The sequence below is a fragment of the Sapajus apella genome, unplaced genomic scaffold, assembly GCF_009761245.1.
Source record: "Sapajus apella isolate SASKATOON/1434 unplaced genomic scaffold, GSC_monkey_1.0 scaffold92, whole genome shotgun sequence".
Classification (NCBI taxonomy): Eukaryota; Metazoa; Chordata; class Mammalia; order Primates; family Cebidae; genus Sapajus; species Sapajus apella.
Window position 1 is genome coordinate 5,778,223 of NW_022437032.1, and position 16,825 is coordinate 5,795,047.

The 16,825-nt window shown below is 48.0% G+C and overlaps 1 protein-coding gene, 1 non-coding gene and 1 pseudogene across 4 annotated transcripts in view; all 3 read left to right on the forward strand.

Annotated features, from left to right (window-relative positions):
• The window catches only part of UBE2V1 (ubiquitin conjugating enzyme E2 V1), a 32,392-nt gene extending 25,166 nt beyond the window's left edge, over positions 1–7,226 (forward strand). For all 3 annotated transcript variants that reach the window (XM_032256016.1, XM_032256018.1, XM_032256017.1), the window contains 2 exons: positions 4,126–4,251; positions 5,448–7,226. In XM_032256016.1, coding sequence (XP_032111907.1) covers positions 4,126–4,251; positions 5,448–5,594 — 273 coding nt within the window. In that variant the 3' untranslated portion in view covers positions 5,595–7,226. The remainder of the gene's footprint in view (positions 1–4,125; positions 4,252–5,447) is intronic.
• Positions 7,227–13,972: 6,746 nt separating this feature from the next.
• Positions 13,973–14,380, forward strand: LOC116535132 (annotated as a pseudogene).
• A 2,137-nt stretch (positions 14,381–16,517) lies between these two features.
• On the forward strand, positions 16,518–16,624 carry LOC116535221. Its single transcript, XR_004262099.1, has one exon. It is a non-coding gene; the product is annotated as a U6 spliceosomal RNA (small nuclear RNA).
• Positions 16,625–16,825: the final 201 nt, after the last annotated feature.

Below are 16,825 nucleotides of genomic sequence, written 5' to 3' on the forward strand. Positions count from 1 at the left end.
AGGCTACAAAGTCTCCGGATTATATGAATATGCCATGTTCAGATAGTCCCTTCCAAATAGATGTTTAGATTGTGGTTATTTTTGTTATTGCAGACAATGCTTCACATTTTGTGCACAAGTATGCGTCTCTCTGAAGGAAATTGCTAGAAGGGGGCCTGCTGGTCTGAGCATGCCCATTTCAGATGTTGATGAGCACTGCGAAATGGCTCCACAAAGCATGAGCCATATCAACAAAGTGGAAAGTGTTTGTTTCATGATCAAATAATGAATCTTAAGAGCAATATTCCTCACAGACACAGAATGTTCCAGCAATGCTCCTTCAGGCACATTTCCTTTGCTGAAACCTTTTTAGCACGTCCCTGGAGCACTCATGAACGAAATAAAAGGGGAAAAAAAAAAAAACCAGAAACTGTTTTCTATTAAGTCTAGCTTGGGGCTCGTTTTTTTGAGATGGAGTCTCGCTCTGTCACCCCAGGCTGGAGTGCAGTGGCACAATCTCGGCTCACTGTAACTTCCACCTCCCAGGTTCAAGCAATTCTCCTGTCTCAGCCTTCCCTGGTAGCTGGGACTACAGGCGCATGCTTCCACGCCCGGCTGACTTTTGTATTTTGAGTAGAGACAGGGCTTCCATGTTGGCCAGGCATATCTCAAACTCCTGACCTCAGGTTATCCATCTGCCTCAGCCTCCCAAAGTGCTGGGATTACAGGTGTGAGCCACTACATGTGATCTTAGCTAGGGGCTTTTAAATGACCCTTCAGGTGTGTGTGATCACTTGACTTGAGGCTTTTTTTTTTTACAGTGTTCCAGTGAAATTACCAGATGAACATCAGTGGTGAGAAATTCGATAGTTCTTTTTTCTTCTTGTTCTTTTAAGAAATTAGTCATGCCGGCCGGGCGCGGTGGCTCAAGCCTGTAATCCCAGCACTTTGGGAGGCCGAGGCGGGTGGATCACGAGGTCAAGAGATCGAGACCATCCTGGTCAACATGGTGAAACCCCGTCTCTACTAAAAATACAAAAAATTAGCTGGGCATGGTGGTGCATGCCTGTAATCCCAGCTACTCAGGAGGCTGAGGCAGGAGAATTGCCTGAACCCAGGAGGCGGAGGTTGCAGTGAGCCGAGATTGCGCCATTGCACTCCAGCCTGGGTAACATGAGTGAAACTCTGTCTCAAAAAAAAAAAAAAAGAAATTAGTCATGCCATGGATGTCTTTAAATGTCAACAGTGGCCAGGTGTGGTGGCTCACGCCTGTAATCCCAGCACTTTGGGAGGCCAAGGTGGGCGGATCACGAGGTCAATAGATCGAGACCATCCTGGCCATGATGAAACCCCATCTCTACTAAAAATACAAAAATTAGCCAGGTGTGGTGGCACGCGCCTGTAGTCCCAGCTACTCGGGAGGCTGAGGCGGAAGAATCGCTTGAACCCAGGAGGTGGAGGTTGCAATGAGCCGAGATTGCACCACTGCACTCCAGCCTGGTGACAGAGCAAGACTCCGTCTCACCAAAAAAAAAAAAAAAAAAAAAAAAGACTTAATCTATGTAATAATCAGAATCCTCTTACTAAGCTGCCTACCTACTTAGCCATTTTGACACTGTTTTTTTTTTTTTTTTTAGTTTTTGTTTGAGACAGAGTCTCGCTCTGTCGCCCAGGCTGGAGTGCAGTGGTGCAATCTCAGCTCACTGCAACCTCTGCCTGCCGGGTTTAAGCAATTCTGCCTCAGCCTCCTGAGTAGCTGGGATTACAGGCATGTGCCACCACACCGGCTAATTTTTGTATTTTTAGTAGAGACAGGGTTTCACCATGTTCATCAAGCTGGTCTTGAACTCCCGACCTCCAGTGATCCACCTGTCTTGGCCTCCCAAAGTGCTGGAATTAAGGCGTGAGCCAGCACGCCTGGCCTGACATTATTATTAATAGATAGAATGATCAGTGAAATCTCATCAGCACTGATAAGCTGTAAAACATGCCAGCAAATGACTGACTTAGTGCATCCCAGCCTCCAAAGTGTGTTACCAAAGATTTTAAGACTAAGTTTAGTAGTTACCATGAGTCCATGCCCCTCAGAAGAGACTTTTTAATGTAGGAAATTTCACCCTTGAACTGTGTGGCAAAACCAGGGAGCATGATTTTGCTCCATTTGGGATCCATCGGTCAACAGATACTTCTTGAGTATGTAGTTGATGGAGACTATGATAGGCTCTGGATGGATCTCTTATCACATTTTCCATAAATCCGTATGTGAGTCATGCCCTTATTTGCCTCCTACTTGTTCTGTTTCTTTCTCTTTTTTTTCTTTAAGGAAATGCCTTAATTGCAATGAGGTGTTCATTTTGTAATATAAAAATGTGAAGAGAAACATTTATTCAATAAACATTTGAGTATCAATTCAGTTGAGGGTCACTGTCAAGGCCCCCACCCTCTTTTTTCTGTGTTTAGTGAGGGGGTCTGACGCATGACCGAGCCTCAGTTGGGAGGGGCTGAGGGGATCGGGAGGACTTCCGATGGGGAGCAGCTGGTGAGAGCTCCACGATGGAGAGAACTTGGCAAGGTTGAAGAGGAATGGCGGGCAGGGGACGGAGAAGAGCGAGAGGAGAGGAGGTGAGGCTGCCCCAGTAAGTCTGGAAACTTCAGCTTCCTCTTCAGGTCACTAGGAGCCATCAGAGGGTTAAGCCAATAGAGACAGCTTCCTGTTTTTAAGAGGTCAGTCTGGCTGCTGTGCCGGAAGCAAGAGAGAAAGAGTCTTGGGGGAGTTCCGAAGAGGTGACGGTGGTGGAGGAAAGGGGAGTCATACCGGGTATCTTTCGGAGGTAGAAGCAGTGGGACCTTCTGACCATTGGGAGGTGGTGGAGGGTAAGGGAAAAGGGAATTGCATGCCCGCTAGGTTTTTGCTTTAGCTAACTGGGTAAATGCTGATGTCACTTACTGAGGAAGAAGAGGGCAGGTGGAAATCCACAGTTTTGGTTTGGTTATAGTTTGGGATCCCCGTGGACAAGAAGTTTCTATGGGTATATTATGAATGCCTTCTGAATTAAGCAAGGGTTTAAATCACATCCTCTGATTTATTCTCCCCAAAGACCACTAGATGCCGCTGTTTACACAGGTGCAATTACTTGTGCAGCACAAGACTCCTTTTCTGAGGAGAGGGCACTGATGCCTGAGAGGGACCCGCAGGAGGGTAGCCCCTGCCTTTGAGGGGGCTACTCTTAACGGGGAGACATCACCCTTCAGTGTGGTCTTCACATGTAATAGCAGTGTGACTTCACATGGGACAGAAAGCTAGGGACACTAGGTGGCGTTTGAGCTGGGTCTTCAGGGTTGCAAGGCATTTCAGGTGGGGGCAGGGCGCTCCAAGCAGAAGGAACGGCCGGGCAACAGAGCACGTCTCACTGCTCATAGGTAGATGGTACAGCGAAGAGATTATTGGCATAGGGGGTTGGAATTTTTCAGTGTTTCTCAACAAAGGCACAGATAGCCTTTTAAGAAGGACTGTTCCCTATGCCACCTCACCCACTGAATGCCAGTAATCTCTCAGGTCAGACTACCAAAAAAAAAAAAAAAAAAAAGACTGCAGGGAGGGATGGAACACCCCAGTTGAAATCCCTTACACAATGCCTAACCCCAGAGTGATGGAGAAGGGGGAGGCAGCTCTGGGTCTGCACCCCTCCCTCATCTTGTCTTAATTTTGAGGTTCTCTAAGGCAGTGGCCTGCTCTGCGCTTTGCACACAGTGGCATTTGATTGGCTGATGATCCTGGTGAGTGGACATTTAGCATGGCTTCCTAGAATAGAGAATGTCTCTTACCATTCCCCAGAGAAGGAATGCAAGGTAGGGAAATTAACATAGAAACGGGTCCCTCTGATTATTAGACTTAATACTAACTTAAAACTTTATTGGTACTTGCTTAAATGTTCCATCTTCTTTTTATTCCCCCAAAGCCTGGAAGTCATATAAACTAGTATAGGAACTAGTATAGAGCTGCTCACCTACCACAGAACCAGTAGACTCCATGCTGGAAGGAGACGTATCAGTTCTACAGTCAGTGATACACGGGGTTTCACAAGCTCTACCTTTCTGAATTCTTTGTTTGTAATTGCGTGACATCTCTGTGCCCTTTTTTTCCAGACAATTTATGAAAACCGAATATACAGCCTTAAAATAGAATGTGGACCTAAATACCCAGAAGCACCCCCCTTTGTAAGATTTGTAACAAAAATTAATATGAATGGAGTTAATAGTTCTAATGGAGTGGTAAGTTGTTTTTTCTGGCCCCACTTGTTCCTTGGGGTTAACGATTGCTTTGTCCTTAACATCAGGAGCTTTTGGACTGGGCCCGGTTTCATATGTTCTTTGGTTATTTGATGATAAACTATCACTGTGCATAGGAGCCCAGATTTGGGGTGGGGCCTGTTTCCCAGTTATATCTGACGATCACTCATACAGCACTTACCCTGGGCTAGCTCTGTGCTGGTAGCTTTGAGATATGGCTTTGAGATATGAACTCTTTCAGTCATCATGTCACCCTATGAGGTAGAGATGAGGAAACTGAGGCACACATGAAAGATCTTGCCCAGGGCTATACCTTTATCCTCTGGGACTAATTTTTTTTTCCTTTAATGGCCTTTTTAATTTTTACTATCATAAATGGAAAACCTGTCTCAGTTGTCATAATTGGGCAATAATGGCACAGTGAATATTACAAAACCAGAGCAATGTTAATACCTCTTTACTCCATGTGTTGTTTGCCAAAGGCTTTGAGCCTTTGAGGCCTGCTCTCCTGTTCAAAGGGGAGAGCAGGTGTTGAAGGGATCTTCCACATGTTAACATCACGCCAGGCCTTCGTCTTTGAGATACTCTGAAGACTGGAAAACTGAAAAGAGATGAGCCTCATTACAGTGTGTTTGGTGTTTAATCCTGAATCTGAGTTCCACCTGAAGTCCTGAGCCCAGAGCTCAACCCATGCTTTGGGGAACTTATTTTGGGAAATGCTGCCCTAACCTGAGAGACACTGGCTCTGTGGCAGGCCCTTGTCACTAGAGCACGGGTCCCGGCCCCCCTTTGCCCTTGCTCTCCATACTGTCCTGTGTACACATTTGTCCCCCCCGACCTGGGTGCTGCGAAGAGGACAGGCCCTAAGCCTGACAGCAGCCAGCCCAGCAGTGGCCATTGTTGTGGAGCCAAGTAGGGCTGGGTTGATTCTCACGAAGTGTGAGTACCACTGTTTCCTTATCCCAGATAGTAAGCGTTCTGGGCACAAAAGGGAAAGGCAGGCTGACTGGAGGGAGGGATTCTTGCAGGTAGGTATTCCGCATGCTAGGTGTTATGACTAGCAGCAGGTTCAACCTGAAAAGTACATCTTACTCCATTTGAACCTTAGCTTAACCCCGGCATATAGCTATTTTGTTTGAGCATCTGAGAGTAATTTGCTTTTGTTTGCCTTGTTGTAGGTGGACCCAAGAGCCATATCAGTGCTAGCAAAATGGCAGAATTCATATAGCATCAAAGTTGTCCTGCAAGAGCTTCGGCGCCTAATGATGTCTAAAGAAAATATGAAACTCCCTCAGCCGCCTGAAGGACAGTGTTACAGCAATTAATCAAAAAGAAAAACCACAGGCCCTTCCCTTCCCCCCCATTCAATTTAAGCAGTCTTCATTTTCCACAGTAGTAAATTTTCTAGATACGTCTTGTAGACCTCAAAGTACTGGAAAGGAAGCTCCCATTCAAAGGAAATTTATCTTAAGATACTGTAAATGATACTAACTTTTTGTCCATTTGAAATATATAAGTTGTGCTATAACAAATCATCCTGTCAAGTGTAACCACTGTCCACGTAGTTGAACTTCTGGGATCAAGAAAGTCTATTTAAATTGATTCCCATCATAACTGGTGGGGCACATCTAACTCAACTGTGAAAAGACACATCACACAATCACCTTGCTGCTGATTACACGGCCTGGGGTCTCTGCCTTCTCTCCTCACCCTCCTGCCTCCCACCCTCCCTGCAACAACAGCCCTCTAGCCTGGGGGGCTTGTTAGAGTAGATGTGAAGGTTTCAGGTCGCAGCCTGTGGGACTACTGCTGGGTGTGTGGGGTGCTTTGCCTGCACCCCTGGTTTCTTTAAGTCTTAAATGATGCCCCTTCCAAGCCATCATCCTGTCCCCACGCTCCTCCACTCCTGCCCTTGGCCGAAGCATAGATTGTAACCCCTCCGCTCCCCTCTGAGATTGGCCTTCGGTGAGGAATTCAGGGCTTTCCCCATATCTTCTCTCCCCAACCTTTATCGAGGGGTGCTGCTTTTTCTTCCCTCCTCCTGAAGTTCCTTTTTGCCCCATCACCACCCAACACCTTCCATGACACTTCCTTGCTTTGGCCAGAAGCCATGAGGTAAGGTTGGAAAGAGTCTCTGACCGCCCTTGTTTAGTTTCAGAACCATACTTTTTCACTCTCCACCAGCCTGGGAAATGAATATTGGGTCCTCAGCCCTGCCACCCTCTGCTGTCATCAGCTGATGCGTTGTTTTTAGCTCAGGTTTTGATAAGGTGAAAAGAATAGTCACCAGGGTTACTCAGACCTGCCAGCTCTCAGAGTCCTTGGTGGTTGAACTCGGAGAAAGACCACATGAAGACACTTGTAAGCACACATGATCCCTCTGAATTGTTTTACTTTACTGTAATTGCTTTTGCTTTTAAAAATTGAAGAAGTTTTAAACAGGGCTTTCATTTGGCCATCCTTGCAATCCATTGGGGTCTAGTTTGGAATCTGACAACTGGAACAAAAAGAACCTTGAATCCGGTGCATGCCTTGGTTTTGGTGCTGCTGCTTCTCAAGATCCTCAGCAGGGATTAAGAAAGAACCCGGTGTGCACAGCAGATCCCCGAAATTGGCGGGCTTGACCTCCTGGCAAATTGCTGCGTCTTTCCACTTTCTGTTCAGGACCACTAAATGCTGAAATGTGGATGCATACCGAAATAAAAGCAATTCATTGTGTACTAAAGGTTTTTTTTTAATTTAGTATTTGTGTAAACCACCTTTTGAAGCAGCAACTATCAAGTCTGAAAAGCAATTGATGTTTCCATTGATCTTTTTCCGGGGGAAAACCTTAGTTCTGAGGATTTAACATCCTGTAAGTGAAATTTAACATAACAGTATTCCATAAGCAGCCTTTTTATTGTCAGACCATTGCCTGATTTTAATATAATAAAAAAAAAGTGTGCGTTAATATTTAACAGGCTGTGCTCTTCTTCCTCTTGGCATATTAGGGACAGAATTTAATGTTTTAGATGCTTTGGGATTCAAGTTGACATCCTAAAGCAGGGGTTGTCGGCACACTTTTTCTAAAAGGGCCCAAATTAGTAAATACATAGGCTTTGCAGCCCAAGAGGCAAAATCTCAGGACATTAGGTAAGTACTCATATGCTGAGAGAAAACAGATTTCCCCAGATTTTTAGTTGGTGAAATTCAAACTAGAGTTGAGTTTATTTGTAGTGTTACTGGCTCACTAATGTGAGGACTGGAGTTCTTTTAGTAGATAACATTTTGTTTAATTGGAATTCCTTAGTGTTCCCTGTCATCAAGTTTCTTGCAAATGTTCATCTGTAAAAATCATTCTTCATGCGAGAAGCCATACAGAATCAGGTGGGGGGCTAGATTTGGCCCATGGATCATAGTTTGCCAACCCCTGCCCTAAAGACGTTAGGTTTTTGTTGTTGTTTGTTTGTTTTGAGACAGAGTTTCGCTCTTGTTACCCAGGCTGGAGTGCAGTGATGCAATCTCGGCTCACTGCAACTTCTGCCTTGTGAGTTTAAGCAATTCTCCTGCCCTAGCCTCCCGAGTAGCTGCAATTACAGGCGCACTCCACCACATCCACCTAATTTTGTGTATTTTTAGTAGAGATGAGGATTTCTCTGTGTTGGCCAGGCTGGTCTCGAACCCCTGACCACAGGTACTCCACCCACTTTGGCCTCCCAAAGTGCTGGGATTACAGGCATGAGCCACCATGCCTGGCCCAAGATGGTAGTTTAAAAAAGGGTTCTTCCTTTGGTTTAAGTAGCTTCATAGGTCTTGGGCTATTAAATGTCCATTAGAAGCCCTTTATTGGCTTGACTTAGTAGTCTTTTCAGAAAAAAAAAAATCATAGGATTGTCACATATATTTCTGATGTTTGAAACAAGAATTTCGATCTGATGATTAACGATTTGTCTACCATCTACTGCATAAGCAGTGGGAACATGTCTCGTTTTTACCCAGAGCTTCAACTTCCTGCTGTGGTCCCAGCTACACACGGGTGCAGCCTTGGTGGCAGGAGCAGGCCAGTCCCTCTGGCTGTTGAAGCCAGCTCAGGTGTCAGAAGAGCTGGCTGTAAGGAAAGGGCCAGGTTCTTTCCAACAGGCCACGCTCCAGAAAGCCTTGCCCAGATTTCTGCCAATGGTCTTTGGAGTCCTCTGGAGTAGACTGCTGCCCTTCGGTTCTGAAAGTCCATGCAGGCCAGGGGCAGCTATGTGTTCTTCATTCTCAGTCAGCTCTCCCAAGGGAGAAGGACAGGAGAGTTTCCAAAATCATTGCAGGTCAGACATGGTGGCCCACGTCTGTAATCCTAACACCTTAGGAGGCCAAAGCGGCAGAATCACTTGAGCCTGGGAGTTTTGAGGCCAGCCTGAGCAACACAGGAAAACCCCTGACTCCAAAAAATTTAAAAATGAGCCAGTATAGTAGTGAGTGCCTGCAGTCCCTGCTGCTTAGGAGGCTGAGGTGGGAGGATCACTTGAATCTGGAAGGTCAAGGCTGCAGTGAGCCATGATGGCGCCACTGCATCCTGCCTGGGTTACAGAGGGAAACCCTGTCTCTAAAAAATAAAATTTCAAAATGTTGCTGGAGAACCCCAGAACAAATTCGTGGTTAAATCTAAAGGTGACGTCTTCTGTGCTGAGTGACCCCGAGAGGAAAACAAATCCTGCCTGAAATCCTAGGGTGTGCACTTTTTACCTTATTAGCAGGTTGGCTGGACCTGGCTTAAGGCCTGTGAAACTTTAACACTCCAAATCCTCTGAGACAGCCGTTCGGATCTGTGATCTTATGGGCACTGTGTCCCACGTTTGTGTCATTTGCTCTTCCTTGGTGGTGAGTTAACAGATGGTCTGAAGTTTACGGACAGAGTTTAGACCTATATTGAGGGCACACAGGAAGTGCTTATGGGAGGTTCAGATGTTGCCTTTTTTTTTTTTTTTTTGACATGGAGTCTTGCTCTGTCACCCAGGTTGGAGTGCAGTGGCGTGATCTTGGCTCACTGTAACCTCTGTCTCCCAGGATCAAGAGATTTTCCTGCCTCAGCCTCCTGAGTAGCTATGACTATAGGCACGCGCCACCACACCAAATTAATTTTTTGTATTTTTAGTAGAGACGGGCTTTCTCCATGTTGGCCAGGCTGGTCTTGAACTCCTGATCTCAGGTGATCTGTCCGCCTCAGCCTCCCTAAGTACCGTGAGCCACCACGCCTGACCAGATGTTACCACTTTTGCCAGGTGGCTTCTCTGGGTCACACCTCCAGTCCCAAGCCCGTGCCAGGTCTAGGTACCAGAGGGGATGTGTCCACTGGTAATTTTTACTGTGTGGAAGCTTGTAGTGTGGGGAGTCATCTGTCGCTACCTGGCGAAGCTAGGGGAGGCAGCGGGTGTAGAAAGCACCTCTTCTGGTTGACCCATAACAGCAAGCCAGCCATGGGGCTCTGCTCCCCTGGATCTCTGATGGACTGTTGTCTTGGTGAGGGGCGAGGGCCAGTTCCTTGGGCTGCCTCTCCACCGGAAAGTTCTCGAGCCCTTTGGATGAGAGCACTGTTGGCTGCACTGCACCTTTAGTCATGGTGTGACATAACGATGTGGATGGTGTCACATAAACAGAGCGGCCCCTGCCTCTGTGCCCCTTTCCACCCAGCCTGTGGATCCCTGCTTTGTCTCTTGCACGTCCCCTCAGAGGACCCTGGGGAGCCCGGGGACAGTCACATTTCCTTTCTTGGCCTGTCCCTGCTTGATGTCACTCTCACATCAAGGAGCCCCATGACAAAGTTCAAGATACAGCACTAGGAATTTCCTTACTCGGCACAGGAGGAAATTCCTTTAAGAAGAGGCAGCTTAGGCCAGACGCGGTGGCTCCTGCCTGTAATCCCAGCACCTTGGGAGGCCGAGGCGGGTGGATCACCTAAGATTGGGAGTTCAAGACCAGCTTGACCAACATGGAGAAACCCTGTCTCTATTAAAAATACAAAAAAACGGATGGGCGCAGTGGCTCACACCTGTAATCCTAGCACTTTGGGAGGCCGAGGTGGGTGGATCACCTGAGGTCAGGAGTTCAAGACCAGCCTGGCCATAATGGGGAAACCCCATCTTTAAAAAAAAAAAAAAAAAAAAAAAAAACTAGCCAAGTGTGATGGTGCATGCCTATAATCCCAGCTACTCGGGAGGCTGAGGTGGGAGAATCACTTGAACCCGGGAACATGCTAATGCACTTCAGCCTGGGCAACAAGAGCAAAACTCCATCTCAAAAAAAAAAAAAGAGGCAGCTTACGAAAGCTTCATTCTTTCCAGTTTGCAAGAAAACAAGCTGCTGGGGTGGGTGGATTGTACAGAGCTCTGAGCTCCAGATGATAACAGATCAACCTCAAAGACTTCCTTGTGAGACCTGCGCAAGGTCACCTACTAGATGCAGTCAGCTGTCACACACGGGCCAAGGTGACCTTGGGAGACGGGAGACCTCAGGCTAGAGCTGCCTCATTGCTGCTTATTGCCCTGTCACCATGAGAATGAGGCATGGGCCACATCTTTGGGGTTCTGACATGTGTCTGATGTCACGCAGGTGGGTGGGGACAGGTGAGTTTGAAGGTGTTAGTAAGTACTGGGCATATGGGCTGAGTGAATGCCAGATCTTTCTTATTTTCCAAGGAAGCTATGAATGCAGATTTTTATGTGAAATCTCCCCACATTTATGTGTTAATTGACAGAGTTGGCCGGGGGCAGTCGCTCCTGCCTGTAATGTTAGCATTTTGGGAGGCAGAGGCTGGCAGGTCCATTGAGCCAATGCGTTCGAGACCAGATGGCAACATGGTGAAACCCTATTTCTACAAAAAATTTAAAAAATTTACCGGGCATGGTGGTGCATGCCTGTAGTTCCAGCTACTCAGGAGGCCCAGGTGGGAGGATCACCTGAGTCCAGGAGGTTGAGGCTGTAGTGAGTCATGATAACGCCACTGCACTCCATTCTGGGTGACAGAGTGAGACCCTGTCTCAAAGAAAAAAAATGCCAACAACAAACAAACCTCTCCTACTCCATGTAAAACATAAACTCATTCATAGCCATGTGCAGCACAGGCCACTGATGAGACTGCTATATATGATCCTCTGTCACCAGCTGCTCCTGGTCCTCCCAGGTTGGTCAATATGGTGTCCCTTTGACCTCTAGGAGGCCTGTGGTTCTGGCAGCTGTGCCCAGGGACATGCTTAGAGCCCAGGCAGCAGGACCTGTGTTTATGGGACCCATGGGAACCAGATCCACAGGTAACTTTGGGGTTCCGAACCTGCTGCAAGACACAGTATTGGTTTATGTACCATCAAGAAAAAAATGCTTGGCACAGTGGCTCACTGTGTAATCCCAGCACTTTGGGAAGCTGAGGTGGGTGCATCAATTGAGGTCAGTAGTTCGAGACCAGCCTGGCCAACATGGCGGAATCCCATCTTTACTAAAAATACAAAGATTAGCCAAGTGTGGTCGTGGACATCTGTAATCCCAGCTACTCAGGAGGTTGAGGCAGGAGATTGTTTGAACCCAGGAAGTGGAGGTTGCAGTGACCCAAGATTATGCTGCTGCACTCCAGCCTGGGCTACAGAGCAAGACTCCAACAAAAAAAAAAAAAAAAAAGGAAAAATGCTGCCAATTATAAGTGTAAGACACTATAACTGGAAGAAACGTTCCAATTCCAGAAATTTAAAGATGTCCTTTTTAGAGTCAGTGGAAGGCAGGGTGGGTTTGTCAGTTGTGACAGGCAATGAGCCATACTGCCGGTGGAGGCTGGAGACCACGTTAAAACCCTGCTAAGAAATGAATCTGCCCCTTACACTAGCAGGGGAAATTCCGAGCTGAAGAGCCCACTTTTATTTGTATTAAATAGCGAATACATGATCCTAGAAAGGATCTCAAACAACAGAAAGGAAATAGAGTGGCCGGACATGGTGGCTTACACCTGTAATCCCAGCACTTCGGGAGGCCGAGGTGGGTGGATCATCTGAGGTCAGGAGTTCGTGACCAGCCTGACTAATGTGGTGAAACCCCATCTCTACTAAACACACAAAAAATTAGGTAAGCATGGTGGCACATGCCTGTAATCCAAGCTACTTGGGAGGCTGAGACAGGAGATTTGCTTGTTACCTGGGAGGAGGTTGCAATGAGCCAAGATTGAGCCATTGCACTCCAGCCTGATCACCCGAGGTCAGGAGTGTGAGACCGCCCTGGCCAACATGGAGAAACTCCGTCTCTACTAAAAATATAAAAATTAGCTGGGTATGGTGGTGTGTGCCTGTAATCCGAGCTACTCGGGAGGCTGAGGCAGGAGAATTGCTTGAACCCAAGAGGTGGAGACTACAGTGAACTGAGATCACACCACTGCACTCCAGCCTGGGCAACAAGAGTAAGACTCTGTCTCACACACACACACACACAAAAAAAAAAAAAAAAAAAAAAAAAGAAAGAAAGAAAAGAGGAAGGAAGAGAAAGGGAATAGAGTGCAGAGTAAAGTCTCACCTCTGACCCCATTCTCCCGGTGCAAGCCCCGGTGCGCGGGCCCCTGAGAAGGCACAAGCGGCATTTGAGCGCACACGTGCGGCCAGTGCTGCTCCGAATTCTTTCCCCTCCCCTTGTGCACCTTCCCCCACTTTTTTACGCAAATGGGAATGTGGTCTCCACTTCGCTCCTCCCCGGGATATACTTCCCAGAGCCCTGCAGGGCAGCCTCCAGGATCTGCCCCGTAGTTTTGCACCGCTGCAGCATACTTAGGACATGAAGGGCCACCACCGTGGTGGCCAGGCCTGTGCTGCTGGGTCTGAGGTGGTCTCCGCTGCACTGCTGCCTGCTGGCCTCAGGGCGTATGTGTGTGCGTACCTCTGTAGAACACAGTTCTAGGAGCAGATTTCTCCATCCAAGGATATAGGCGTTTTGTTTTATTTATTTATTTTTTTTTGAGACAGAGTCTCACTCTGTCACCCAGGCTGGAATGCAATGGCATGATCCTGGCTCACCCCAACCTCCACCTCCTGGGTTCAAGCGATTCTCCTGCCTCAACCTCCTGGGTAGCTGGGATTACAGGCGCCCACCACCACGCCCACCTAATTTTTGTATTTTTAGTAGAGACAGGGTTTCACCATGTTGCCCGGGCTGGTCTTGAACTCCTGACCTCATGATCTGCCCAACTTGGCCTCCCAAAGTGCTAGGATTACATGTGTGAGCCAGCGTGCCCAGCCAGCATTTTAAATTTTGACATTTTCAAGTTCCCAGCAAAGAAGGGGGGGCCATACTCTCCCACCAACGCTGCAGGCCCGCCTGGTCCCCTCCCTTTCTCGCACATGTTCATGCCTGCCCATCTTTGCACTGAACGTGGTACTGCATGATTTTCATACAGACAAGGCTGTGTGTCCTTCCTTGTGGCAAAAAGCCAACTCTGTTCTTTGCTCATCTTTGTTATTTTTCTTTTTTAATTTGAGACAGGTTTTTACTCTGTCGCTCAGGCTGAGTGCACGATCACAGCTCATTGTAGCCTTGACCTTCCTGGCTCAAGTGATCCTCCCACCTCAGCTTCCTAAGTAGCTGGGATTACAAGAGTGCGCCATCACACCCAGCTAATTTTTTTTTTATTTTTTTATACTTAATCTTAGCCAAAGGCCGAGAAGCATTCAGTTTTTTTTATTTTTTATAAAGATGGGGGTCTCGGCTCTGCGGTTCGTGCGAGTAGTCACGGGTGCGACACTCTCGGATCCAGGCGTGCAGGTGTCAGCCTCGACCCTGCGCTGGGATGAGCCGTGCTCCCGGTGGAAGCAAGGGAGCCCAGCACAGCCATGGCCGGCACGGTGGTAGCAGTCGGACTGACCTTTGCAGCTGCAGGGTTTGCAGGCCTTCAGTGCTGGCTATTGCCGAGGTGACAAAACGGGACAAAATGACAAAACGGGAAGCAGCATTAATACTAGGTATAAGCCCAACTGCCAATAAAGGAAAAATAAGAGATTCTCATCAATGAATTATGCTTTTAACTCATCCTGACAAAGGAGGGTCTTCTTATACAGCAGCTCAAATCCATGAAGCTAAAGATTTACTAGAAGGTCAAGTTAAAAATGAAGTGAATGTATGATGAATTTTAAGTTCATATTGGTTTATGTACATGAGTACTAAGCTTTTATAATAAAATACCTCAGAGCTACAAAAAAAAAACAAAAAAAAAAGCTCTTGGCCTTAGCGCCATTTTTTTTGGAAAGCTCTGCGCCATGAGAGCCAAGTGGAGGAAGAAGCGAATGCACAGGCTGAAGCGCAAAAGAAGAAAGATGAGGCAGAGGTCCACGTAAACCGCTAGCTTGTTGCACTGTGGAGGCCACAGGAGCAGAAACATGGAATGCCAGATGCTGGGGATGCTGGTACAAGCTGTGGGACTGCATGCTACTGTCTAGAGCTTGTCTCAATGGATCTAGAACTTCATCGCCATCTGATCGCCGATCACCTCTGAGACCCACCTTGCTCATAACCAAAACTGCCCATGTTGGTCCTTTGCCCTGGACCTGTGACATTCTGGACTATTTCTGTGTTTACTTGTGGCCAAGTGTAACAACCATAAAATAAATCACCTCTTCCGCTGTCTTAGCTGAAGAAAAAAAAAAAAAGATGAGGATCTCACTATGTTGCCCAGGCTGGTCTTGAACTCCCAGACTCAAGTGATCCTCCTGCCTCAGCCACCCAAAGTGCTGGGATTACAGGCTTAAGCCACCATGCCTGGCCTCTGTTACCTTTTCTCACTCACCTGTAAGACTGCCTTATGTAAAGGAGTTCTCACCGTCTAAGGCTGTCATTGAGAGCAGAAACACATGACTGGCACGGCTTGGTGGGCCCGGCCCACTGGTGGCCACCTTCACCAGCTGCCGAGTGACCTGTGGAACAGGCGGGTGGGTGAGTTTGTGCAGTCAGATTGGAAGCTTCCCTTGTGGTCAGTTGGGAACATTTTCAGTTCCTCCCTCGAAAGGCAGGAAAGTGGCCTCTGCCTGTCAGAGTCTCGTGGATGAAGAGGCGTTGAAAAGGAAGCCTGGCAGGCTGGCGTGGTGGCCACAGCTTGCCCGTGACCAGGGCGTGTCTTCACTGCTCGGCATGCGTTTCTGCTGTCTCCAGCCCAGGGCAGTGATTTGAAAGCCAGGTCTCAGACTACGGCTGCTTTCGAACCCCACGTCACTGTCACGGCTCTGGGCTTTCGGCCACACAGGGGAGGAATTCCGGAGCCTCCCCACCCCGACCTTTGCACTTGCAGTTCTCCCCTCCCAGAATGCTCTTCCTGCTCCCCTCGGCCCTCCATGGCTGCGTCTCAGCCCCTCCGTGACCACTCGTGTGTCTCCTCCTGAGAGAGGCCCTCCCAGTCCCGTGTCAAGTGGCCGCCCCCACTCTTTTAACCATCTCATTCATTGCGGTAGTTATTCCTTTTTTTTTTTTTTCTCTGAAACAGTCTCACTCTGTTACCCAGGCTGGAGTGCAATGGCATGGTCTCGGCTCACTGCAACCTCTGCCTCCCGGGATCAAGCAATTCTCCGGCCTCAGCCTCCTGAGTAGCTGGGACTACAGGCACATGCCACCACACCCGGCTAATTTTTGTATTTTTAGTAGAGACGGGGTTTCCCTATGTTGGCCAGGCTGTCTTGAACTCCTGACCTCGTGATCCACCCACCTCGGCCTCCCAGCATGCTGGGATTACAGGCGTGAGCCACCGCGCCCGGCCTGCGGTCGTTATTCCTTTTTCCCTCTTGCAGGTGGGCACCTCATCTGGCTCCTTCACTGCCATGAACCCAGTGTTAAAAACAGCATCTAAGGCCGGGCACAGTGGCTCAAGCCTGTAATCCCAGCAATTTGGGAGGCCAGGATGGGCAGATCACCTGAGGTCAGGAATTTGAGACCAGCCTGGCCAACATGGGGAAACCCCATCTTTACCAAAAATACAAAAATTAGCCAGGCATGGTGGTGCACACCTGTAATCTCAGCTACTCAGGAGGCTGAGGCAGGAGAATCGTTTGAACCAGGGAGGCGGAGGTTGCAGTGAGCCAAGATCATGCCATTGCACTCCAGTCTGAGTGACAGAGCAAGACACCATCTCAAAAAATAATCATCATAGACTGTGCTCATGCCTGTAATCCCAGCACTTTGGGAGGCTGAGGCAGGTGGATCGCCTGAGGTCAGGAGTTCAACACCAGCCTGACCAATATGGTGAAACCCCATCTCTACTAAAAATACAAAAAAGTGTGCTCGCTGTGGCAGCACACATACTAAAATTGGAACGATGCAGAGTAGATTAGCATGGCCCCTGCGCAAGGATGACACGCGAATTCTTGAAGCGTTCCATATTAAAAAAAAGAAAAACAAAAAGAATACAAAAACTTAGCTGGGCACGGGGGCAGGCGCCCGTAATCCCAGCTACTCAAGAGGCTCAGGCGGGAGAATTGCTTGAACCCAGGAGGTGAAGGTTGCAGTGAGCCGAGATCATGCCACTGCACTCCAGCCTGGGAGACAAGAGCAAAACTCCATCTCACAAAGAATAATAATAATAAAT